Consider the following 25,897-nt stretch of genomic DNA (forward strand, 5'->3'; position numbering starts at 1 on the left):
ATGGTTACCAATAATGCAAGCTCTTTTTTTTTTTTCTTTTACATTATGTTTTTTTTTTTAAGAAACGTTTTCTTACCAAATAATATATCCGGGTGAAGGCAGCAGGACTCAATCCCATGTCTCTTCTAAACCCAGTTAGAGAGACTTAGCAGTTATCTGTCATCTTACGAATTACTAAATTAAAAAAACATTGATTTTATTAAGGGGATGTAACTCAGATGGTAGAGCGCTCGCTCTCCATCTTATCTTTCCAATTTGTCTTTTAAGCTATCAACTTAAGAAATAATTGTTCTTTTTTATTAAGGGGATGTAGCTCAGATGGTAGAGCGCTCGCTTAGCATGCGAGAAGTACGGGGATCGATACCTCGCATCTCCATCTTATCTTTCCAATTTGTCTTTTAAGCTATCAACTTGAGAAATAATTGTTCTTTTTTTTTTTTGTATTGACTGATGAAAGATTGGAACGTGGTTTGGGTCTTTTATTTCAAAAACTCAATCTGCTAATAATAAGGAACTTTGATGGCTGCACAGGTTCTCCTAATCTCTCTTTGTGTCCCAGTAAGCACCTCTACAGCCCCCAGCTTGACCATGGCTTCCCCAACCCTGCAGGAAATTTGACGCCGTTGGCTAGGGAAATAACTGTGAATTTCGTCGAAGAATCCAGAGCTAGTGCTTGGTCGATCGGAAGAATCCCTCTCCTCATCAGCAACTGCTTGTAGAAAGAATTGTCCACAACAAGCGGACTCATCTGGTCCACGGCGACTGCATTGTCCACTGCTGCATTCTGAGGACACGTTGATCTCAGAATGGAAACAGGAGCAGGATCCATTTCTGGATCAGGTCCGCCGGTGTTCTGGTAATTGTAGAAACGATCACTAATGGTCGAACAATGAGTGATTCCAACAGTGTGACCGCCTAAAATAGTAATCAAGAACAAATTAATCTGTGAAATTAAAAATATATAACGAAGCAGGAGAAGGAAGCAAGAAAGAAGTAAATAAGAAGAACCATGTCTGTGGCAGTGAGTCCTTTCTTAGCAAATGCTGCAATGGCATCGGTGACTGATATCGAAGGCCCCGGGAGGTCGACATTAGCAGCTAGAGAAACCAGACCGTCCCTTCTTCGTATCTCCCTCCCCCACTCTGGGTTTTCGCATTAGTCAAATAAATTAGAAATCAGTACTACCAACTGATAAAAATAAAAAACAAATCTTTGGGTTGTGATTTCAGTAGGATTAAAAGCAAACCCATATAGCCAAGAGAAATTTGTTCTTAGTTTGGTTGCAATGCAAATAAATCTGCACTGATGCACAATTATGTATGTGTTTGGAATTATGGGCATTTATTCATTAAATGTTTGTACTTGAATTGTTTGTAAAACTGAGAAAAATAATAATGAATATGTTAATTAACACTTAGGTGCCATTAAGCACCACACATCAGCAAAACAGTGAATAAATGCCTACCCATTGAAGGAAGCGCCAAAATGAAGTTTTCTCAAATGGTAGGTGATGAATCAATTTTTGGTGATGTATCAATTTTTTGTGCTAAGTACCTCGTCATTTGGTCTGCTACCAAGTGGCCGATGACTCAGAAGCCGAAGTGAACTTTTGCTGGATGAGGACCTGGATGCCGAGCTGGGGACAGATTAGGTGCCGAGTTAACTGGGCCGAGCTGGGCAGGTTAGGTGCCGAGCTAGGCAGGTTAGGTGATGAGCTGACCAGAGTGCCGAGCTGACCAGAGGGCCGAGCTGCCTGGTGGCGAGCCAGATTGATTGTTGAGCTTCGTAGTTCTTTAGAGACCTACAAGGAATCAATGTCAGAGGACCCAGGGTGGCTAACCCGGCGAGGTCGCTCTGATGCTTAAGTCAGTACTCTCATAGTATACTGCAAGCTAAAAATCACAAAGTATGAGAGCTGGAATATGCTTACTTGCCCCCCCCCCCCCCATGTCATTGGCGTTGGTACCTTTATAAATGCATTGTTTGGCGTGGGCTTCACGCACCACATACGAGATTTCTGAGAAGTTGTCTAAGTGGTTCGAGATTCCTTGAGGCAACCACCATGCATGTTGACCACCCTCCGGATCGTTCGACACATGAGTCAACTTCCAAGGATCGTAGGAGTGTTAGGATATGCATGCCGAATTTGTCGGCAAGCACGTCTCGCAGGTCGCCAGGTCGGTGCCTGTGCTAAGTCACCAATTCGGCGCCTGTGCCAGGCCGCCAGTTCGCGCTTGGGCCAGGCCGCCAGGTCGGTGCCCGTGCCAGACCGCCAGGTCGGGGCCTGTGCCAGGCCGCCAGGTGGGACACCATCAACTTGGCTAAGGCAAGTTGTTGCCTAAGTGGTTCCAGGTGTCACCTAGTTGTTCCAAGGTGCCATGTGTCACAATATCATTGGAGGGCCAAATCCGCCCTCATCAGTAGGCGTGCACATAAATCAATGCTTGCTTTTACAAATCTCTATGCATACAGATCTGGATATTGAGGGAAATGCTGAAATGACACCTATGTGACAACGTTTATTCAATGAACGCCCACAGTTCCAAACACCGCCTAGTCGGTGCAAATGATTTAAGTGAAATTTCTGACTTATTATTGTTTCAAATTTTAGCTTATTTTGTTTGGTTGAATTGCAAATGAAGTAAATTAAAATATGAAACAGGATAAAGTAAATCACAAAACAAAATTAAATAAGAATTTGCATTTTTTTCATTTGTACTTTTGTAGCAATGCAAATAAAATTACACTCCAACCAAACGCAATCTAACAAACCATTCAACCTAAAAGCTTAAGGCCCTGTTTGATGATTAAGTACTTGTTAAAAGAAGTACTTGTATAACAAGTACTTCTTAGAAGTACTTATTTTAACAACCACTAAGGTTGTTGATAACCCACTTTTCAAATCACTTATTATATTCTTAAGCACTTATTGGGGTGGGGATGTTTGGTAAGTTACTTTCCCCATAAGTGTTTATATTGACACAAATGACAATTTTACCCTCCACTCAGATCTCTCCCTCTCCTCTCATTTTCTTCACCGAAACTGTAGATTCTGACAATTTTTGGACCAGTCCACGATGATTCTGCCATGATTTCTTGGAAGACATTGTTTTAATTCTGCAATTTTTCTGTATCGCGCCACTTCATCTTCGGTTTGTTGCTTCTCTCCTTTACTGAAAACCATTTTTTATTACTCTTCCTGTTTCCTCAATATTCCTTAATCGTTCTTCTGATTCTCTCTCTCTTAGATCAATGGATGTGAAATTATTGTTATGGATACATTCTGCTTTTATCTCCGATGAAGGATTTGAATACTTATGGATACTAGCGCCACCTATCAGAATTGATATCGTTTGATTTGTTTTCCACCAAATGTGATTCCACAATTGGAGTTACCATTTGAAAACTTCTTATATATGTTCGCCATCGGTAACTTTTCCTTCTTTCTTCATCAAGTGTTGGCTGGGGAAGTTGATTGTTCCTCTTTAACTCTGTTTCAATCGGTAATAAACCAGAAAATAGCAATTCTTATCAACAACTATAACTCTTAAGAAAATTTAGCAATTCTTATCAACAACAACTGTAACTCTTAAGAAAAACTCCCAAATCCCTGTTCAAGTTAAGAAAGTGTCGAAACAACTTTGAAAGGAAGAAAACATATATGCAGCATTATTGGAAATTTCATAAGTTGTAGCCGTTAATTTCAACAGAAGTCACGGCAAGCGCCTCGCAAAATGTGACCGAGTGACCGGAGACAGATTTACCACTAAGCCACCGCAGTGCAGAAATGAACAAAATCAGATAACGTCCCAATATGGTCAGATAGAAATAAAATGACAAGAAGAAAAATAGAGAGAAAAAGAGAACCCACGATTGGGGGCGCAGACATGAACATTGTATTCACCTTGTCGGACCAGAGCCTCGACTAGGAAGGTTAGGCTCGGGGCATCGATTCCATCCGCATTAGTGACTAACACAACAGGATTGGAGCAATCCTAATCGGAAGAGGAGGGAGGGGAAGAAGAGGAAGAAGGTTCTGTGGATTTGTCAGTCTTCTTCGACTGTTCGTCGCCGCCACCTTTTCTGCTAGTTAGAACGTCTTGTAGATTAGATATTAGGAATGGGGGTAAAAAGTTGTTCTTCACAGAAGTCATCATTGAGATGCTGCCGAAACTAAAAATTATTTGCAACTAGGAATTCAATCACACAGATGACGAAGAACAAGAAATGGATTTGGTGGTTTTGGGTTCAAAAAAAAGGAAATGAAAATCAAAAACCCTAGAAACCAGAAAGATAGTCCTGAAAAGGAGGGTAATAAAGCGGGCGATAAAAAGGGGTCCCCAGTCCCTACCAGAGACGAGAGAGAGAGAGACCGAATGGAAGAAGAAGATGATAAACTTTTCTTTCTTTCTTCATCAACGGTGGCTTTTGTTCACTGTGGAATGTCACCGGTGGACCTACAATCAAACACCGTCGGTGGACCTGCAACCAAATGCCACCGCTGCCTGTTGTTGCAGGGTTTCGAATGGAAGAAGAAGATGATAAACTCGAGCGGGGGTAGTTTTGTCATTAAAGAAAAAAAGGGACAGGTTTGTCCCATTCGAATGAAGATGCACTTCTTCAGAAAGTGCTGAAAAAAAAACCATATGCATATCACTTTTTAAAAACTTTTTTAAAAAGCCATATCCATGTACAGACTTTAATAATAAGCAAAAAGTTGAAAGAGTCTCTTCAATGAGTTCGCCCGAGGTGGCGCTCCACAACGTCCCATAGCACATCTTCTTGTATCTGAAACATCTTTCGATGATGACATCATCATTTCTGGTATTTTCATCGGGAGATGTTCCTAATATACGACAAGATGTGTTGTGGAACGTTGTGGGGCACAGATCTGAACTCCTCTTCAATGGCTTGGTGTGTTGATACAATATTTGTTTACTCTCCCACCTAGGGCTATTGATTAAATCAATCAAACCAATCAACCCAACCCGAGTTGGTCGGTTTGGTTTAGTTTTTATGCTAATCCCAGAGGTTGGGTCGGTTTCAATTTCATATTTTTTAGTTTAAAATATTATAATTTTTATTTTTTAATTTAATTTTTAATAATATCATTATTGATGAGGGTGATTTGGCCCGACCTACTAAATAGCGACACGTGGATGCGACCCGATGACTGGACAGTGACTCAGCATTTCCTACCACCTCAGTAGGCCAGGTCACCTCGGGTGCCTTGGTCACCTCGGCCAAACCAAGGTCCAAGTAGATCGAGATGGCCCAACTTACCTAGGTGACACATAGCGAATTTCTAGAAGCAAGCCAACTGTCTCTGAAATCTTCAGGATCACGTCGCACGACTGTAGGTTTTATCCTCATCCCGCCCAGATCAAACAGACACGATAAGCCTTATCAGCTAGCACGATATCCACCTCCTGGTGCAGAACGAACTCCTAACAATGCGGGCCGAGGATCTCAGAGGTGTTTTGTGAGACCCACGGTAGCTCATCTATATAAGGGCACCTACCACAGTGACCCAAGGTACATGCGATTTAGTGGATTCTAGCTCTCTTACTCTAAAGCTTTCAGCTTGCACACATTAAGATACTAACTTAAGCATCGGAGTGACCATGTCGGGTGATCCACCCCGAGTTCTCTGAGCATTCCTTCTTTGCAGTTCGAACGACCATCTAAACAACCGACATCCGAACTGGCATCTAGCTAGGAGCAATCAAATCGCGCACCATCAATTGGCGCCGTCTGTGGGAACCACTACACAAAAGCTAAGTTCCTACTTCTAGTTACCTTATTTCTTTCTACGATACTCTACTAATGGCATCTTCAAGCAACACCATCAAGAGTGTTGAGATGACCACTGTTACTAGGGGGCAGGATCAGCTTCCACTCAACCCTAAGATCCCCTCGGTAACTATTGGACAGTTCACTATCCCCCTCACTAGTTCGGGGGTACCAACAATTCAGAACCAAACCTTCAACACTTAAATTGTTAGCGCACCTCTACCACATGTGAGCACCGCCATCCCAATCGCAGAGCCTTCAGTGGTTCCTCCGGGGGTTGGAGCACAGCAGTTCCATGAGCTCATGCAGAGCGTACAGATTATGCAGATCCAGATGCAACAAATTCAGCAATTCCAACAGTACCAGTACCAGCAATATTATCAACAACAGTTCCCCCTCTCCAGTAGACTCAGTCGAACCAACAGAATCAGTACCTCAACGGACGCCGAACACCTCCTTGGGTCCCAACTCCACCCCGCAACCAGACACCACCTCATGACCCCTCGCTAGGTCGGCGTCGATCACCACCCCGACAGGCTGTGGACTAGAGAAATTGGCCACAGCATAGCCATCACAGCGATCAACAACAACGGTCGCGTAATGACCAGCAGCACCGCAATGACAAACAGCAGGTCAGCAACCAACAACCTGGGATAAGAGGCTCAGCCCCAGCTTGGGACCCCTCAATTCCCCATAATAGTCAAGATCTAGCCCGCGTCAGTGAGCATGCCAGCAACAGAGATCAACTCCCTCCTCGGAGCAGCATCCAATATTGGGAGAACACCAAGGTCGAGGTACCGGCTAGCACCAAGGTGAACAACACCAATCAGGAAGCAGCAAAGAAGCGACGCCGTCACAGAGCACGCCACACCTCGGCAAAAAGCAGTACCCTAGCTAGGGGTGTAAACGGATCAAATTCAAATCGGATCAAGCAATATCCGAATTCGAATCTAATTAGAAAATTCGATATCTGAATTCGATTTGATATCCGACGGGTATTGAAAATTAATATCCGAATTCGAATTCGATTAATTAATTATTTTAGATAATTAATAAATATATAAAATAAATATTTTATTGATATAAAGTATATAAATATATAAATTATTTATATAACTTAGTTATTATATATAAATTATAAAATATTTTATATATTATACATAAGAATTAAATAATCGATCAAATTCAGATATTTATCGAATCGAATCAGGTCATATCTGAATTTGAATCCGATTAACTATTTGGTAAGAATAAGATATCCGAATTCGAACGATTAGATATTCGAATTATTCGAATTTAATTTGATAATGTTGAATATCAAATTCAAAATTGGATTTTTGAATATCGTTAACACCCCTAACCCTAGCAGTAGCGATAAAAAAGAAGAAAGAAGAAGTGAGCACGATAACTACACAGCCAGCTCCTGTTTTGTTGAGCCGGCCTTCCACCTGCATGTTTGTTTCTTTTTTCTCTCTAATCTGTATTTCTGGGTTTTGCGCAATAAATTTATTGCAAACACTTAGGTGAACGCATTTTATTTAAGGGTCTCTGGATCGTCATGCAACCGAAATAAAAATGCGAGGTCAGATAGGTTCCTCTATCTAATCCAGCCTTCCCAAGACCCTTAATGGTAAGTACCAGCATTTTCCCTCTTTTTTTCTTTGTTTCATGATGTGGAATTATCTAGAATTGGTTGAGAAGACATTGTGGGAAAAACTTTAACCCTGCACATGCAAAATAAACTGAACTGCAAGTTTGGTTGTTATTAGAAAAGTAGTAATGCACAAGGTTTCTGGAATTACATGCATGATCAAGAAATTTGGAAACTACAGCCAACAAGGTAACATAAATAGAAGAGAATCAGAATATGAAATCAATCGCAATTTAGAGACGTGTTTGAAAACATGAAAAACCACACAACTTTCACTTCGTGAAAGAAGAAATTACAGATATTTTGGGGGAATGTACAGAAATAAGTACTAAGCATTTGAGAAACCATCCAGACAGATTCATACCAAATGATCTATCATCTACTTCCTTTTTACAAAGCGGTATGGCATGGGCTCCAGATGCAAGTTGGGCAACCACCGCTTCTGAAGTGCATGAGCTTCCTGAGAATCTGAATTGTTAATGATGAGATCTGCTGATGGAAGGAGGTGCAAAGGATCCGTCTTCTTGTCAAACAGATTCTCCAGCAGAACCCCGATAACAGTATATTGGCTCACCACATGCCCGACGTTTCCAGCTCCGGCGACCACCATCTGATCCCTACTCTCAAAATACGTTTTATACTCCACGCAGATGGGATCCTTCTTATTCAGAAAAAGACGTGGAACCCATTTGGACAACTCCACGAACGAATGATTTGTGCTGGGGAGATTCGTAACAAGTTGGAATTTCGAAGTGTTTTTAACTTTCCGAATCGTATCTCTTAATCCCTCATGTTTGATCATTTCTGTAGGCAAAGATGAGAATGGTGGATTGAAGAGATAAGTTTCAAGACAAACGCCAGTCTTGACCATGTGCTTTCCAGCGAACAGTGCAAGGGCAGACCCCAATAGTGACCAGCCAACCAAATATTCGAACCTCCAACCTTGGCAACCATTTCCGCCACTCTTTCTCTTGCAAGCTCTGCGCGTGAAGCTTCATGAAGTTTATTGAAGATGATCCGCACGTCGTCTTTCAAATCGAATAACATGGTTTTCCCCTGAGTATGGTTCCTCGAAATGCAAGAATGTATCTTGGAGCATCCTGTATTGGGCGGTTGCGATCAGAAACCGGAGGTTTAAATTCATATACAGCTCCAAAAATGGAACCACGTTTGTCGATGAGCTTATTTTCTTCCTGCAATTTAAAATGGAAGGACTCCCACCATTGGGGTGCGAGAGCTAATGGTGGGAGTCCTTCCAACCCCTGTCGACCCTTTTGCCGGTCTCTCTCTAGAACATACACACCTTTTACCAAGCTAGCTGAAACTGTTCTTCGGTAATCTGCGCTTGTCCTGTTCATGAGAAGAAGAATTATTTGTTGATGAGCCGATTGTTTATGCAGATCCAACTGCCAAAACCCTCTAACCCTCTTCTGCAGTGAATGATCGATCAGACCTTAAAGCTATACATGGGGATGGGTCAATGGCCGAGCTCAAGCCCCACTAACGATATGATTCTCAGAAAACCTGGACTCAACATCTTATTATATGCAGATTTTGACTCAACCCTCCTTGACCTTGAGTCAGATCTGCATATAATAAGATGTTGGAGTCTGGGAACTTTTTCTCCAGATTCCAACATCTTATCATATGTGGTGAAGTGCAGGATAATGACGTTCTATGTTTACTGTTATAAAAATTAAAACCATGGAAAATTAGCATCGCCCAATACTGACTTAATGATCCACTTTTCCCGTATTTAATTATAGATGGATAGGTTGATTGATACATGAATTTTATTTATAAGGAAATTGTCTTACCAATCAGCAACAATATCATCTGAGTGTCCCGACCTGCTGAATTTATCCTTCTCAGAAGACATGCTTAACACCCCCATTTTGCTCTTAAATTTGATCTCTCCCCAGTATCTACAAAAAGAAAAATTATAATAGTCGAGACTAGATGGGGCATAATCTCCAAATTGGCAGGACTGGACACCACGTAAAAGCTTAAAAGTTCTTCTTTTATTGATAAAACAGAGTGTTTTTAGACCCTCTTTACCCCAGTTTATGCAGAAAAGAGAGGCATGCTTTACCTCAGCTTATCCCAGAGAGGATCTCTCATATTCTTATGTTGTTCGAGGAAGGAAATTAATTTTGAGATTTTCTTTTACTATATGACGAAATCAAGGAAGAGGAAAATATATCAACAAACTGAAACTCACCTTTAATTAAGACAAATCAGAGCTCTATCAAGCCGAGGTTGTAGATATCAAACTCCTCCAACCTGATCCTCACCAAGCTGTTACAGATTCAGAGAACAAGAAACTGAAAGAGCAAATAAACTGCAAATATCACGAATAGAAACCAGAGTAAGGATGCAGAGTCTAACCTTATATTTTGCCTTTGGCATTCTACAAATCGCTGTATTTCTTTTCCTTATATGGATAAATGCATTAGTAGTTTCCAGAAAATGAGGGGATCACAAGTCAAACAATTACTTAATTTCTTGGTCATATAATGGGAATTGTTTGGTTTGGTAGGGGGTTGTCATTAATTATCATAATATCAACATAATAAATCGATACAATATTTATATGTAGTCATAGTTAGAACTCATCAGAAGTAACTAGCTTGAATGAAAAGTCAATACAAACTATATACGCGCCAAATGAAGGAACTTGGCTATCTTAATTCTGCCTATATTATATATATCTTATAGTCTTTTATCTTAAAAATGACAAAAAGAGGGACTTACATTTGACACTTGGCAAAGTTTATTTAGCCTAAAAACTGCTTTTAAGCAAAAAGGTAGAAATGGAAGGTCGCAAGGTTCCTTTTTGGCCCAAAATAAATTGCCATATGGAACATTTTTGTTACCACATCTTCTCTTCAAACCTCTATTAATTTCCAAAGCCAAGTTTCAGGTTTCAGCCAAATGCTTTGTTAAAAAAAAAATCACTTCTTATATTTTGAATTGAAAACTGAAATAGTGAAATGTGCATAAGGTGGGGAGATTGGATTATGATTAGGGGTGTTAATTGGATTGGATTTGGTCCAATCCAGACCAGTCCAATGTGAGTCCATTACAAATGGACCTGGTTCAATCCAGTTCAATGGATATTTTGGACCAATCCAGAGACTGTCTAATCTGTTCAAATTCCTGTTTAATTTAGATTGGTTTCAACTCAAAACTAGTCCTTTGATACCTATGTTTTTATTTTCTATCAATGGATCAGATATTGGCTCAGTTCAATATAAATTCATTATGGACGGATCAGGTCCAATCCAATTGGTCCATCCAGTCCATCCAATTCATCTAAATGAATTTTGATTTGGACGAATTCCAACCCAAAACCGGTCCATTGACAACCTAGGTTATGATCATATCATCATACTTCTTTCGAAACAAGCCCAATTGACATTTTTATTTATTTTTATAATCAAGCCTCAAGTCTGATTTGACTTTCGACTTATGGTTTTTCTTTAAAAAGTGTTTTGGAACTGTTGTGCATATATAAGAAAACAAAGTCAATAAGCAATCCAGCTTGTTTGTTATCTAAGCAATTACTTTGTACGGAAGGCGATACATGTAATACAGTAATAGTTCCTTCTTCTCCTATACTCACCCATTTTTAAATTTGAATTTTGACTTGGAGCAAGGATCAAAACATGCCATCCTTAGATCGTCTCATCGTCGAATACATAAAATAAATAATACAAGGTTTTGTACTCTATAAATTTGTATTTGTATCCAACCCAATTTTTCCAACTTCATCCAATCCTCTCTCACATTTCCAATGTGCGTAGGAAAGGTCAAGCAAAGAGCAAATCCAGATTACTTTATTGAACGCTGAACTGGTATTATCAGTCCGTTGTATTGTAAAAGGAGGAATTTTGTAGGAAAAAATGTTGATTTGGGCCCTTTGGTCCTTCATGTCTTGCTCTTGCATTGTGACAGAACATGCAGCACATCTGGTGGAGTGACAGAAACAGGTTGCTTCACGTAAGGAAGCTCTCCTTATTTGATGCAATTAAGATATGAATGGTATTAGGCTACATTGTTATTCTGTTATTCTGACCCACCAAACTGACATAACCAATGTAAATGTCCTGTAGGACCTTAGTAATAAGCCAGGACTCGAATTGGCCTCTTTCAGTCCACTGTCTAAAATTACAACCTAGGCCTTTCCTATGGTGGGTAGGGCTTAGGGCCAGACTGGCCCATAAATCATAATAGGGCTGGGCTGCAACAAATAGTTGCTGTTTCACCGAATTTGAATTCAAAGTATTCCATTTGAATTAAGGCAATATCAAACCGATCCATTTACAATTTGGGTCTATACTAATATACATCTATCGTGAATTTTGTTTGAGTTAGTATGTCAGAGTCCAAAGTTTTCCTTTTTCTTTTTATTTTTTCTTTTTGATAATGGAATCATAAATTCAAGTCTCATAGAAGTGTTTAGCACAAAATTGGGATTACGAGATTCAGAATTTAGCGTGTTACTTTAAAAATAAGGAGTTGACCAAAAAATACTTTAGAAATAAGGAAAATTAATGCAATAAATTCTTTGTAATTTGTATTATTTTTAATTGGTATAGGAAATTGAAATCATACTTCATAATTTTTCCTTGACAAAAATGTACATTCATGCATATGTACATACATAAATATTTGATATTTGTATTTATATATATTAACATAGTAAGGGCTCATTTGTTTTTGGGATTTTGAGAGGGGGAAGTTAGTTAATAGGATTTGGGTCTCCACTGATTAGGATATTTATGTTCTTTTTTTATATTTATGTGGGGATTATAGAAAATTTATTACCCCTAAGTGTAAATGATATTCAAAAGTTATCAAAACTTGGATGGAATAAAATTGACCTTTTTAATAATGGATTTTTATAACTAAAACAATCATTGTCTTATTTACCTAAGAAGTAAAAGAATATGGGTAAAACTTTAAAAACACTTACCCTGATGGAAAGTATTTCTTAGAAAATACTTACCCAGATAAATGCATTTATTCGGTTAAATAACTTCTCGACAAGCAAACGGGGCATAAAAGTCATCTCTCATCGGGGTTGAATTGCCCAATGCTTCGTACAAGATCCAACCCAACCCAAAATTAAGTTCGATTCATATCTTTTCAATCCTAATCCTAGCATACCTTCAATCCATATTTGCACTACCCAAACACAAATCCTTCTTTAAATTTGATTTTGGAATGGCTGATTATTCTAGAACCTTGTTTGCATATTTGTTCAGAGCACTATCTTCAGCTCGGAAGCGAGCTTGTTGTTCCTCCATTCGGCTGGAGATTGGAACTCTGAAGCAGCTCTACCAATTCTGTAAAAAGAAGCCGTTTTCCGGCTATTTTCCTCATAGAGTCGTTAAATTCTTCTGTTTTGAGATCAAGTCCGGATTCATCTGTATGTCAGTCAATGAAAACCAAGATTGACTTTCCCCCACGTCCTCTCAAAATCTGAAAAACAAACGGGCCTTTAGGATTCGTCTGCATCCTCTGGTTCAACGTAGCCGAAACAGAGAAATAGTGTGACGCACGATCAAGAGCAATGCTAGTTTCTGTTTCAGGAATCTTATCACAAAAGAAAAACACGAATACGGGTGGGTAGGAGTCTTACAACTTGCTCTTCAAGGTCAGGTAGTCCGATTCTAGCAGTCGCCCATGAACTATTCACAAACGAACAAGAATTTGGGTTCACCTGTGATAATAACCCGATCGAAATGGGAAATTGTCATTTATCCGGTCTTTAGTCTTTACTCAGATCTTGTCCTTAATCTGAACTAAATCAACTAATCAGCCTGCAGGCTTCAGCGGCATTGATTCCGGTTCCCAAGTCGAAGTGATTGAAATGGGAAAGCAGAACAAATGCCTTTTGGATGGGACAAAGAAACGCATAGCATAGCACGTGTCTTGCGAATGCCTTTTGTCTCTACTGTAATTTCCACCTTTATTTATTTTGTTATTAGGGATGACCCGTAAGCCCAGGTTATTTTCACGGTTCATCATTAATCCTCAAAACGCCACAAATCAAAGCCCACATCGTTCAATAATTGGGCTGGGCCATATATCATTTGATGATCCCCCATCAGAGTTTGTGGAGGCTTGGATCCTAATTACATCTGATGGGTTAGTGTTAGTGGTCTAACATTACATAACTCCGTCCTATATTGCCCTTTAACTGTGTCCTCAACCAACCCAACCTTGCATTATTCCCTTTTTTAGAGGCCTATGCAGTTTGTGTCAACTTGACGCGCGTTTTAGGTTGAAATGACATTTTAGCCTAATGTTGTATTTTAGCTCAATGGTAATGCCGCGTTCCTATATTAATTCTGCCTATATATATATATATATATATATCATTTGCCATCAGATATATATATATATATATATAATTTTATATAAGGGAAGACGGCGAATCTGCTTGTTAACTTTTGTTATTGGCTGTATGCAAGCGATAAATTTAATTTTATATTTTAATATTATCCAATATCTTTAGTCAATTTCTACAGTTTGGATCATTTTATGGGTTAAGGTCTGGAACCACCTGGCTACCTATGTCATATCCCTCAATACATAATAAGGGACTAAGGGTGCATATAATGGGCTCCAGATATGGGTTCACATTGGAGATAACCCAAGCCCGATTCGTAAACAGCTTTACACACATGTTCAGAGTTCAACAGTGTTGTTGGTTTTCTTAGATTTTGGTTCGGCCCATTCGTGACTGGGCCCGGGCCTTCTGGTCCCACCCCACATCGTGAAATCACGTTTCGGGATATTATTCGAATTCAAGACGACCGATGTTTCGTGTGTCATCATGGACAGCTGACATCCGCTGTCTTTGAGAGAGAAATTTTGTCAAAGATAGGATCTTAACTACAATTCTACAAATGTTAATTGTGTACGCGTTACTTTTTCTTTCTTACATGTAAATAAGAAAAAAAAAAAAAAAAACGGAAAAGATCGTCAGCAAGCATCCGGAAACAGCGGGGTCGACGCAAAATTACTAAACAATACAAATTTTTAAACCATATATTAATTACAGTGATTCATCCATGACAATCTATAAATATTTCTGTTTTAATTTAGTGAGAGAAATCTCAGATCTCTATCTCTACTTGATTTGTTTCCTCCATCTCTCTTTCTCCCTCTCTTCCCTCTCTGCGGACAACTCATTGTACTGTCTTTCTTCTTCGAGAATATGAGGAACTAGCGATACGTCACCTAGGGCTTTTGTCTCTGTCTTCTAGTTTTACATTCTCTAGATACGTACAAGGAGCGAGCGGGAGAGGGAGATGGGTCAAGAAGGTTTTACCGCTATCAAGAGAGGCGGAGCAGGTGGCGGTTCGATCCCCACCACCAATAGGCTCTCCGGGGGTCGTGCATTTCCCGGCATCCCTCGCGGCCGCCAGATCCACAAGACCTTCAACAACCTCAAGATAACAATTCTCTGTGGCTTCGTCACTATTCTCGTCCTCCGTGGCACCATCGGCGTAGGCAACCTCGGCGGCTCTGACGCCGAAGCCGAGAACCAGAACCTCATCGAAGAAACCAACCGCATCCTCGCTGAGATCCGATCTGACGGTGACCCTTCCGACCCTGATGATACTGCCGAGGTCGAGATTAATCCGAACGTCACTTACACACTTGGCCCCAAGATCTCAAATTGGGACGAAGAGCGAAAGGCCTGGCTAGACCGCAATCCCGAATTCCCCAACTACATCAATGGAAAAGCTCGAATCTTGCTCGTTACTGGGTCTCCACCGAATCCGTGTGACAACCCGATTGGAGATCATTACCTTCTCAAGGCTATCAAGAACAAGATTGATTACTGTCGAATTCACGGCATAGAGATTGTTTATAATTTGGCACATCTTGATAAGGAGCTCGCCGGGTACTGGGCAAAGCTACCGTTGATACGGCGGCTTATGCTGTCGCATCCGGAGGTGGAATGGATCTGGTGGATGGACAGTGATGCGTTGTTCACCGACATGGTGTTTGAGATTCCTCTTTCCAAGTATAATGACTATAACTTCGTTGTTCATGGGTACCCAGATTTGATGTTTGAGCAGAAATCCTGGATTGCTTTGAACACCGGTAGCTTTCTGTTCAGGAATTGCCAGTGGTCTTTGGATTTGCTTGATGATTGGGCTCCCATGGGTCCGAAGGGTCCGATTCGTGACGAGGCGGGAAAGATCTTAACTGCAAATTTGAAGGGGCGGCCAGCATTCGAGGCTGATGACCAGTCGGCATTGATTTACTTGTTGATATCGAAGAAGGAGTGGATGAATAAGGTGTTTCTTGAGAATTCTTACTACCTTCATGGATACTGGGCTGGACTGGTAGACCGGTATGAGGAGATGATGGAGAAGTACCATCCTGGATTGGGAGATGAGAGATGGCCATTTGTTACCCATTTTGTGGGTTGTAAGCCTTGTGGGAGCTATGGGGATTATCCCGTGGAGAGGTGCTTGAAAAGCATGGAGAGAGCGTTTAATTTTGCAGACAACCAGGTGCTCAAGTTATATGGGTTTAGGCACAGAGGCTTGTTGAGTCCCAAGATCAAGAGAATCAGGAATGAGACGGCAACCCCTTTGGAATTTGTAGATCAGTTTGATATAAGGCGTTCAGTTGTTGGAGGAACTGATTCAAAGAGCCCGTGAGTAATGCAGGCTTCCTCCTTTTTCATAATCCAAATGTAATGTAATTCTTAGTTAATGCAGGCTTCAAATATAGTGTTAGTGGGTTTTTGTTTCTGTGACATTGCTTTTGAGAAAACAAAAGTAGATTCTTTTATTTTTTTTCTTGCCCATTTTATTCGGATTACCCAACAAGGAAGAAGGAACACTGTTTTATAAACTGGAAAACGGACATGAAGCTCTCTTTTTGGGTATCTTGATGGTTTGGTTGTGTCTCCTCCCCTCCCATTCAATACCAGACAGAGTGCAACAGTCTGCATTGAACGAACAGAATCAATAGGAACAGAGAATTTAGCAAATATGATAGACAGGGACATTTATGTATTGTTACAGACACATTAGGATGGGTAATGGCGGTCTAGAGAACCCCGGGATGCTAATCCGGTGAGGTCGCTCCGATGCTTAAGTCAATAGGCTACTAGCGAACTAAAATTGCTTGAAAATGAGAGAGCTTGAGAGCAGGAAATCACGCATACCCTGCACCCCCGGGGGGTGAAGCCTTTATATAGTGGAGTCCTCGTGGGTTTCGCGGAGTGAGATCTGTTTCCGCGATAATGGGGATAACTGATGGGGCTTATCAAGTCCGCCCGAACCGGTCGGGGGAGATAACGCTAGCTGTTACGCGGCGTGATCCCGCGAGGCCCGGAATCTGATGGCGAGATCTTCGGGGTTGCCACGTAGTGGTCTGTTAGTATTACCCGAGCTACCACTCTTTAGATCTGGCTTGGGGCGAATGCCGAAGTGCCTTGGGATCGAAGTTGTCCTGATCCGACCTTACACCTAGGTGAACTCGTCCCGAGGTGGTTTGATTATCCGAGCTCGATCTGTTGCGGACTCGGCATGTCGGGCTAAGCTGTCATCTTACTAGTTAGGCCGCGTCCACATATCTCCCTGTTGCTTGGTCGGGCCAAATTGCCCTTCATCAATTGCCCCCCACTCCCCGAGCCGGGGATCCCGACCTAGTGTGGGGAGTTCATGATGGGTCCAGATGGATTTGGCACGAGGTTTAGGCGGTCTGTCGAGCGGATCAACCAGTCGGACCTGTTTAAACCTCCGGTTTAACCGGCCGTAGCCCAGGTCGCGTTGGGTGTACACGCGGATGCCACACTGTTTATGGACTCCGTGAACGTCAAAAACGCACTCAACCGATTTCGTCCTCGGGCGTCGTGCAGTCGGTTTTCATGTGAGTCGTTGGATCGAGTAGATCTCAGTCGTTAATCGCCTCGCAGTGAACTATAAATAGGGGGCCGAGGGACCCCTCTTTTTTGCCAAAAATTCTGTGATTGAGCTCTCCTGAGGTCGCGTCGGAGTCTTTCAGCTCGCTCTCTCTTTGTATTCCGAGGTCGTCCTTCTTTTGGTGAGTTCGTGTTTTCCTTCGTTCCTTTGTTTTTTAATCATGTCTAGCTCTAGCATAGATAGGGTCTTAGGTGATTCTAGTGAGGTCGGGGCGCCGAGGTGCAGTCCCTGGCCCCTGCTGGGGAGGCCAGCTCGTCGTTGGGCGACTCTCCTCTTCAGCTTTTAGAGGGAGCTTCTATGCCTGAAGTTGGGCCATCTCGGTCTGGCGAGCCTGAGGCACGGGAGGAGGGACCGACCTCTAGGATGGAGGTCCCATCTTCTTCCCGGGGTCGGGATCCGGACGACTTCGGTCCTTCTACCCTGACCTCGGATAGGTTAATGTACTTAGTAGCCCGCTATCGTCTTCCCGATAGCTTAGTTTTCAGTGTTCCTCTAGGTCAGTATCCTTGGGATCACGACCCTTACGAGCTTGCGGTTTTTGAGGAGCAGCTCGTCGTCGGGCTGCGCTTCCCGCTCCACCCCTTCAATATAGAGATAGTCAAATTCTTTAACATCACCATTGACCAATTACACCCGAACTCTATCCGGAACATAGTAGGCACCATCTCCCTGTTCCACGAGTATAACCAACCTCTGTCCCTAGACGTCTTCAGTTCGATCTGTTCGATCAAAAAGAATTCCGCTTGTCTGCGCGGGGACGTCAGACAAAGTTACTACATCTCTCCTCGGCTCGGGTTTAAAATCCTGTTCGGCTGCCCGAACAAGGTTCTGGCCTGGAAGAGGAGATACTTCCTTGTCCGACATCCTGAGGGATGGACTTTTCCAACTCATTGGAGGGTGGCTATCAAGGATCCTGGGGTGAGTTTAGATGCGGAGACTCGGGCAGTTATCAACTCTTGGAGGGACCTCGGCCTGGAGATGAAGAATTTCTTGGCCGAGGAGAAGCTTGTGCGAGCTGGGCTGAGCCCTCCTGATAGGTCTCCACCTCGGTTTTTATTTTAAGGTTTTCTTTAGTTCGCGACTAACCCTTTTTCTTACTCTTGCAGTTACCATGCCGGAGGTCGATGCTAAGGACCTTCGTAAGAGCTTTCAGAGAGGGAAGAAGAGGAAGGCTTCGAAGAAATCTCGTCGGGAGGCCGATTCTTCTACTCCCGCCCCATCCGAAGTCCTTGCTCCGGAGCCGATCTCTGTCGAGCTCCCCGAGGAGGAGGTCCGCCCTCATGAACTCCCCGAGGAGGAGGTCTGACCTCAACCCATTGCAGTGGACTTGGACGAGGACCAGGAGGAAGACCTTCAACCTCATGAACCGGAGAGAACATCCATGTCGGAGCCCGAGTCTCCCAAGGAAAGCGTAATGACGCCTCGAATCAGACTGCTCAAGAGCAAGGGTGTCGTCTTTCCTGCCGAGGTTGCGGAATGGGCTGACATGCCTAAAAGCCAGCGCGGAGGCCGGGCTGCCAGCTACTGCATGGTGGTAAGTATCCTACTTTACATTTTATTTCCTTGTCAAACATTCAAACGTACTTACCTCGATTTTCTTTGCTAGGTGAACTCCGCCATTCACTCGTTGGTCTACCAGTCCGAAGTCCGCCTATAGAGAGCTCGGGAAGTTGAGGAGAAGGCGCAGAAACTTTACCGTGAGCTGGACATAACTCGGGGTGAGGTTCTTCGGGCCAAGAAGGGAGTTCGGAGCCAGCAGGAGCTGATCATGGCCATGACCGAGGAGAAGGCGAAGCAACAGGAGCTGATCATGGCCTTAACCTCGGAGAAGGCGAAACAACAGGAGCTGATCTCAGCAATGACCGAGGAGAAAGTGAAGCTTCAACGAGAGGTCGAGAACCTCAAAGCAATGATCCAAGAGAAGACTGAGATCTTCGAGACCGCCATCCAAGAGGCGTGGGCTGAAGAAAGAAACCATGCCATTGACTGCTTCAAGGAATTCTCGGAGTTCCACGATCTCTAGGTCGAATATGGATCGAGCTCCTATTGTTCTGGCTTCAAGTTGTGCAAGTACCTAATGTGGCAGAAATTCCCTGATCTTGACCTCAAAGTCGTCTCTATGTCTGACCTTACTCCCGAGGTGGCGGAGACGGTGAACGAAGAGCCCGGCTCGTCTGAAAAAGAGAGTGACGAGGAAGTCCTAGAGGTGGGCCCATCGGGTCAAGAGGACGCGGAGGAGCATATGGAGACCGACCTGCCTGGTAGTCCGCATGCATGATCCCGGTTTTTTCTTCTTTTTACTGTTTGGATGTACACCCCGAGGCCACCGAGCTCGGGTTATAATGAGATCTTTGTACTTAAAATCTTTCCATCAATGAAATACGAACTTTTTTTGAGTAATCCTTGTGCAAAAATATTCTAAGTGTAAATGACTCCTGATCTGGCGATCTAAACTAGACAGAGGTAGGAGTAGGTGTATAGGTTACCCTGAATTGTCGGGCTACTGAGCTAGACAACAAGTAAGGAAAACTAAAGTAAAAATTTTTCTAAGTGTTTGTCACCCTGAACTGTCTGCTAGGACTATTAGTAGGGGCAACTTTACGTAATTTACACCGAGGTGGGCGACATTGCAGGGTATATACCCGACCTGTCCGCACACGGGCTACTCATTTAAATGTCGATTGTCCCTAACGGGCCCAACCTGTTGTTATATGCCGAAGTGGGCTAGACATTGTAGGGCTCATACCCGAGTTGTCTATGCCTTAGGCATTAGAGGTACTTTGCCTATGCAAAAGAGGCGACTAGGACTTATATGCCCATGTCGAGGAGGCGACTGGGACTAGTTCGCCCATGTCGGAGAGGCGACTGGAACTTATGAGGTGTCGAGGTCTTTTGTCAGCTCGACACCTTAACCCTTAGGCTTTGGGAGCGACTCACAGTTCGCTCTCCTTACCCTTGGTTTTGCCCATGCCGGAGAGGCGACCAAGTCTTGTCTGCCCATGCCGAGGAGGCGATTGGGACTTGTATGCCCATGCCGAGGAGGCGACTGGGACTTATCGTAGCGCCGAGGTCTTTTATCAGCTCGACACTTTTAGTCCTTGGACTCCTGGGTGTGACTCGTAGTCCTCTCTCCAATTCGGCAATCACAAGTACTATCACCTTAGGTTGTTGATGTTCCACACTCGAGGTACCTGCTTTCCTTCTAAGGTTTCGAGCTCATACGTACCTTCCCCGAGTACCCATCTTACTCGGTATGAACCTTCCCAGTTCGGTCCGAGCTTACCAACACCGGGCTCAAGTACCATGCCTTTTCTAAGGACCAGGTCGCCGACACGGAAGTGTCGTTTCTTGACCCAGGCGTTATAGTACTGAGTCACCCTTTGCTGGTAGGCTGCAATCCGAATGTACGCTAGGTCCCATACTTCTTCCACCAGGTCGAGGTTGGTACGGAGCTCGTCATCGTTTGCTTCTTCGTCGTATGCCTACAGGCGTAATGTAGGCACCTCGGTCTCGGTTGGGATTACCGCTTCTGTGCCATAGGTGAGGTTGAAGGGGGTTTCACCTGTGGCAGTGTTGACGGTGGTTTGGTAAGCCCATAGTACACTAGGCAGCTCATTTACCCATAGTCTTTTAGCTCGGGCTAAGCGGGCCTTTAGTCCACGGAGTATAGCTCTGTTCGTGACTTCCGCCTACCTGTTTGCCTGAGGGTGTGCCACCAAAGTGAAGTTCTATTGTATCCCCATCTCGGTGCACCAACTCTGGAACTTGATATCTTCGAACTGCTTACCGTTGTTAGAGATAAGCACCCGAGGTAGCCCGAAGCGGCATACTATATTCCTCCAAAAGAAGTTTTGTATGCTTCGGGCTGTGATTGTTGCTAGGGGTTCCGCCTCCACCCACTTCGTGAAGTAATCCACTACTACCACCAGGAATCTCTTCTGTCCTGTCGCTGGCAGGAATGGTCCAAGAATGTTGATTCCCCACTATGCGAAGGGCCATGGGATAGTGAGGTACTTTAGGTCGACAGCAAGTCGGTGGTGGATGTTGGTGTGCCTTTGGCATTTATCGCACTTCTTGACAAGCTCGAGTGCGTCTGCCTTCATTGTGGGCCAGTAGTACCCCTGCCGCAGTGCTTTCTAGGCGAGAGCCTTGCCCCCCAAGTGTTCGCCACACAGGCCTTCATGAGTGTCGCGGAGGACGAGCTCGGCCTCTGAGGGTCGCAAGCAGCGCAAGTAGGGGAGCGTGTAGAATTTCTGGTACAGCCGTCCGTCCATCATGACATACTTGGCTGCCTAGCGCTCTACCCTTCTGACCGCATTGCGATCTGCAGGGAGGGTCCCGTGAAGCAGATAGCTCGCGAGTGGGTCAATCCAGTTTGGCTCTGTTTGTGCAATAGGAGCGACCTCTTATGCCCCCCCGAGAATGTTGGGCTGAGGTAAGTTCTCTATATACACGGTCCTCATGGTGTTGCTGCTCGTGCTGGCTAACCGGGACAAGGAATCGGCCTCAGTGTTCTCGGACCTTGGAATCTACTTGATGAAGTATGATTGAAAGCTGCGTAGAACTTCCCGGACCTTGGCTAGATAAGCAGCCATGGTGGGGTCGCGAGCTTCATAATCGCCAATGACCTAGTTGACAACGAGCTGGGAATCACTGAAGATGATAATGTGTTTTGCTTGTACTTCGTTCGCTAGAGTGAGCCCGGCTATCAGTGCTTCGTACTCTACTTCGTTATTAGATGCTACAAACTCGAACCAAAGTGCGTACTCTAGCTTCACCCTACTCAGACCATATAAAATAATGCCGGCTCTGCTTCCTTGTTGATTAGATGAGTCGTCGACGTGGAGGATCCAGGGCTCCTCGTCCCAGGTCGGCCTTTCTCTAACTGGGACTGGTGTCGTACTGGTTGAAGCTTCCTCTCTGTGCTCGAGCTCGATCAACTCAAGAACTGCGGTGCGGAAGGTGCATTCTGCAACGAAATCGGCCAAGGCTTGGGCCTTAATCGTCGTCTGAGTCTCGTACCGGATGTCGTACTCGCTGAGTTCGACGGCCCACTTCGTCAGTCTGCCAGATACCTCGGGCTTGAGTAAGATTTGCCTCAGAGGTTTGTTGGTGAGGACGACGACGGTGTGGGCTTGGAAGTACGGACGAAGCTTCCGAGCTGCTATGACCAGCACGTACGCCAGTTTCTCGATCTCTGGGTACCTTGTTTCGGCATCCTGCAAAACTTTACTGACATAGTAGATAGGTCGTTGGACTCGATCCACTTCCTTTATTAGTACCGAGCTGACTATATCATCACTCGCGGAGAGGTACAGCTTTAAAACTTCTCCCTCCTCAGGTCGCGTCAAAACCAGAATGCTAGCTAGGTATTTTTTCAGCTCGTCAAAGGCGAGCTGGCATTCTTCGGTCCACTCAAAGTCCTTACTTTTCTTAATTGCCTTGAAAAAAGGCAGGCAACGATCTGCCGACTTAGACATGAAGTGGCTCAGAGCAGCTATACGACCGTTCAGCCTCTGAACCTCCTTCAATTTACGAGGTGGCCTCATATCTAGGATGGCCTTTATTTTTTCAGGGTTGGCTTCGATGCCACGTCGGTTGACTATGTAACCCAGGAATTTACCCAAGGTGACACCGAAGACACACTTGTTAGGGTTTAACTTCATACTATACTTGCACAAAATTTCAAAAACACACTGCAAATCATTTATTAAACAGTTTGAAAACGGGTCTTGACGACCATATCGTCAACATAGCACTCAACCTTATTGCCGATCAACGGCTCAAATAGTCTATTTACAAGTCATTGGAATGTCGCCCCGACATTTTTTAGCCCAAAGGGCATGACCTTGTAATAGTACAATCCTAGTTCGGTTATGAATGTCATTTTTTCCTCGTCGGCAAGGTCCATCCAGATCTGGTTATATCCTGAGTACGCGTCCAGGAAACTCAGCAACTCGTGCCCTGAGGTCGCGTTCACTAGATGGTCAATCTTAGGGAGTGGGAAACAATCCTTCGAGCAAGCTCGATTCAGGTCGGTATAATCGATGCACATGCGCCATTTACCTTTGGCCTTTTTTACCAGAACTAGGTTAGCCACCCAGTTCGGGTAATGGACCTCCCTGATGAAATCGGCTGCAAGGAACTTCTCAACCTCCTCATCGACTATCCTCCAGCGCTCCGGGGCGAGGTTGCATTTTTTCTGTCTAACTGCCCTGAATAAAGGATCAGTATTCAATTTGTGAATTATAATACTAGGATCTATTCTGGGCATCTCTGCCACGGACCATGCAAATACGTCTAAATTTTTAAGTAAAAAACATACCAGCTGAGAACGGAGTGGTTCCTCGATCGATGCACCGATCTGGAGAGTTCAGGTTGGATCTTCTTTTGAGACCGGGATGTGGACCGTCTCTTCAGTTGGTGTATCTCATTCCTCGGGATACTCCACAGGTCGCTCGAGCTCGACATCAACCGCTATCTTAGCCTTCCCCTTGAGAGCGGCGACATAGCACTTGCGTGACTCGAGCTGGTCGCCTCGCACTACCCCTACTCCGTAGTCCGTAAGGAACTTCATGGCCAGGTAGTAGGTCGAAACCACTGTGCGAAGTGCATGGGTAATAGGCCAACCTACTATGGCGTTGTACAGGGAGGGAGTCGCGACCACCAAGAATGAATGCTCGAACCTCGCGATGTTGGGCCATGTGCCGACCTCTACGGGTACTGAGACTCGACCTAGCGGCCTGACCTCTTCTCCGCTGAAGCCCACCAGGGGTGTATCTGTTGGCTTGAGATCGCCTTCCTGGAGCTAGAACTTGTCGAATGCGTCCTTGAATAGGATGTCCGCTGAACTGCTTGAATCGACCAGGACGCGCTTCACCTCGAAGTCATTGATCCTCATCTTTATGACTAGGGCATCGTCATGGGGATACTGAACCGCGCGTGCATAATCCTCTGTAAAGAATATTGGATATTCAAGCCTAGGTCGCTTCGGTGGATTCTGCTCCTCACGTTCTAGTTCGCGAACTGAGGCTTTCCCTGCTGTTGAGGTGCAGCCCGGGACAATGGACCCGCCAGTAATCATATTGATTACTCCGCGGATCGGTCTCTCTTCGGTCAGCTGTCTCTACGGCTACTCACTTTGTCTGCTGCTGGACTCAGGAGCATTTCTCCTTTGCTCCCCCTGCCAATCTGTCTGGTTTTTGTTTTCTTTTTGTACAAAATTTTTTAAGTATCCGCGACGGATGAGTTCTTCTATCTCGTCATGGAGATTTCTACAATTCTCGACACTATGACCGTGATCTTTATGAAAATGACAATAAACATTTCTGTTCCTAGTGGCGGAATCTCCCATCAACCGAGGTGGTCACTTCACATAAGAGGCGTCCTTGATCGCCATGAGGATTTCTCCCCGCTTCGCATTGAGGGGCGTGTAGCTCGTCCTTTCAACCGGAGGAGTTCGGGAACGCTGATCTGACTTGTTTCCTCCCCTGGTTGGGGACTTGCTTTTTCTTCTTTTGCTGCCACCGTTGTTCGGGTTGTCATCCTCCCTTTTTCTCTTCTCCGTCGGGGCTTCAATCTTATGGTTCATCTCCTCTTCGATCCTGATGAACTGATCAGTGAGCTTGAGGAATTCAGTGATGTCTTTGGGCTTGTTTGCCACTACGTGCCACTTGAATTCCCTATGGGTAATACCCTTCTTTGCTGCCGTGGGTCTTACAGCGGGATCCAGGTCGGGGATCTGCAAACAAGTGTCATTGAAGCGTTTGATGTAGCTTCGAATCGACTCCCCTTCCCTCTAGACTATGTTGAGGAGGCTTTCTTGTGACCTCAGACACTTCTTGCTGGTGATTAAGTGTGAGGTGAACATCTGCACGATTCATCAGCCCTTTGAAGGTCGTAGAGAAGGCAACGCACATGCAATATTCCTCAGCCCCAGCTAGGTGCATCTGGGACTGGAAGAAGTCTATATGATCATTTGGGTCGAATGACCCATCATACTTATCCAACGGAGGTACTTTGAAGTCCTTTGGCATCAGGGTGGCCAGGAGCTCGGAGGACAAAGGAGATGACACTGAGAGGAGGGGAGCGGTCTTCGTGGCTTCCGAGCTCACCTCCTCTTTTCCTTTAGGCTGCTCGAGCTGACTAGGTCCAGCGAGCTGGCTTGGAGCTACTGCTCGACGTGCCTTAGGACGCCGCCTTTGCTGCTTCCTGACTGGCTCTGCATTGGTGCTACTGACCTCCATGTTGTCGGGCAATGTCCTGGCATGGAGTGGTTCGGACTGTTGACGTTGGCTGCTGTGGACAGAGGGGCCTCGTTTGGAGTCCGCGGCCAGAACCCCGAACTGGTTCCCTACAAGCGAACCTTCTAATTGCGAGGGCCGAGGTGAAGTAGCTCTGGCGAGCAGAGTGTCTCCCGACCTGTTCACTTGCTGTGAGGCAGGAGGGGTAACTTGTCTTTCCCTCCTGTCGCGAGACGAGACCTGGC

At 44.3% G+C, this 25,897-nt stretch overlaps 1 protein-coding gene and 2 pseudogenes across 2 annotated transcripts; 1 reads left to right on the top strand and 2 right to left on the bottom strand.

Annotated features, from left to right (window-relative positions):
• Positions 1 to 568: 568 nt before the first annotated feature.
• On the bottom strand, positions 569 to 3,427 carry LOC104598195 (peroxidase 60 pseudogene; annotated as a pseudogene).
• Positions 3,428 to 7,554: 4,127 nt separating this feature from the next.
• LOC104598057 (GDSL esterase/lipase At4g10955-like) lies at positions 7,555 to 9,863 on the bottom strand (annotated as a pseudogene). The gene is made up of 4 exons (XR_016068515.1): positions 9,666 to 9,863; positions 9,262 to 9,369; positions 8,748 to 8,794; positions 7,555 to 8,544 (listed from the first exon to the last, which is right to left on the bottom strand). The product of XR_016068515.1 is annotated as a GDSL esterase/lipase At4g10955-like (transcript).
• Positions 9,864 to 14,539: 4,676 nt separating this feature from the next.
• On the top strand, positions 14,540 to 16,270 carry LOC104598056 (putative xyloglucan 6-xylosyltransferase 5). The gene has a single exon (XM_010259947.3). The coding sequence runs from the start codon at positions 14,770 to 14,772 to the stop codon at positions 16,135 to 16,137; it is 1,368 nt and encodes a 455-aa protein (XP_010258249.1). The 5' UTR covers positions 14,540 to 14,769; the 3' UTR covers positions 16,138 to 16,270.
• Positions 16,271 to 25,897: the final 9,627 nt, after the last annotated feature.

Source organism: Nelumbo nucifera, chromosome 4 (genome assembly GCF_055504915.1).
Source record: "Nelumbo nucifera cultivar China Antique chromosome 4, China Antique-T2T, whole genome shotgun sequence".
Lineage (NCBI taxonomy): Eukaryota > Viridiplantae > Streptophyta > Magnoliopsida > Proteales > Nelumbonaceae > Nelumbo > Nelumbo nucifera.

Bases quoted from the DNA above. Each gene is read 5' to 3' on its own strand.
- LOC104598056 (XM_010259947.3), top strand. From the start codon at position 14,770: ATGGGTCAAGAAGGTTTTACCGCTATCAAGAGAGGCGGAGCAGGTGGC.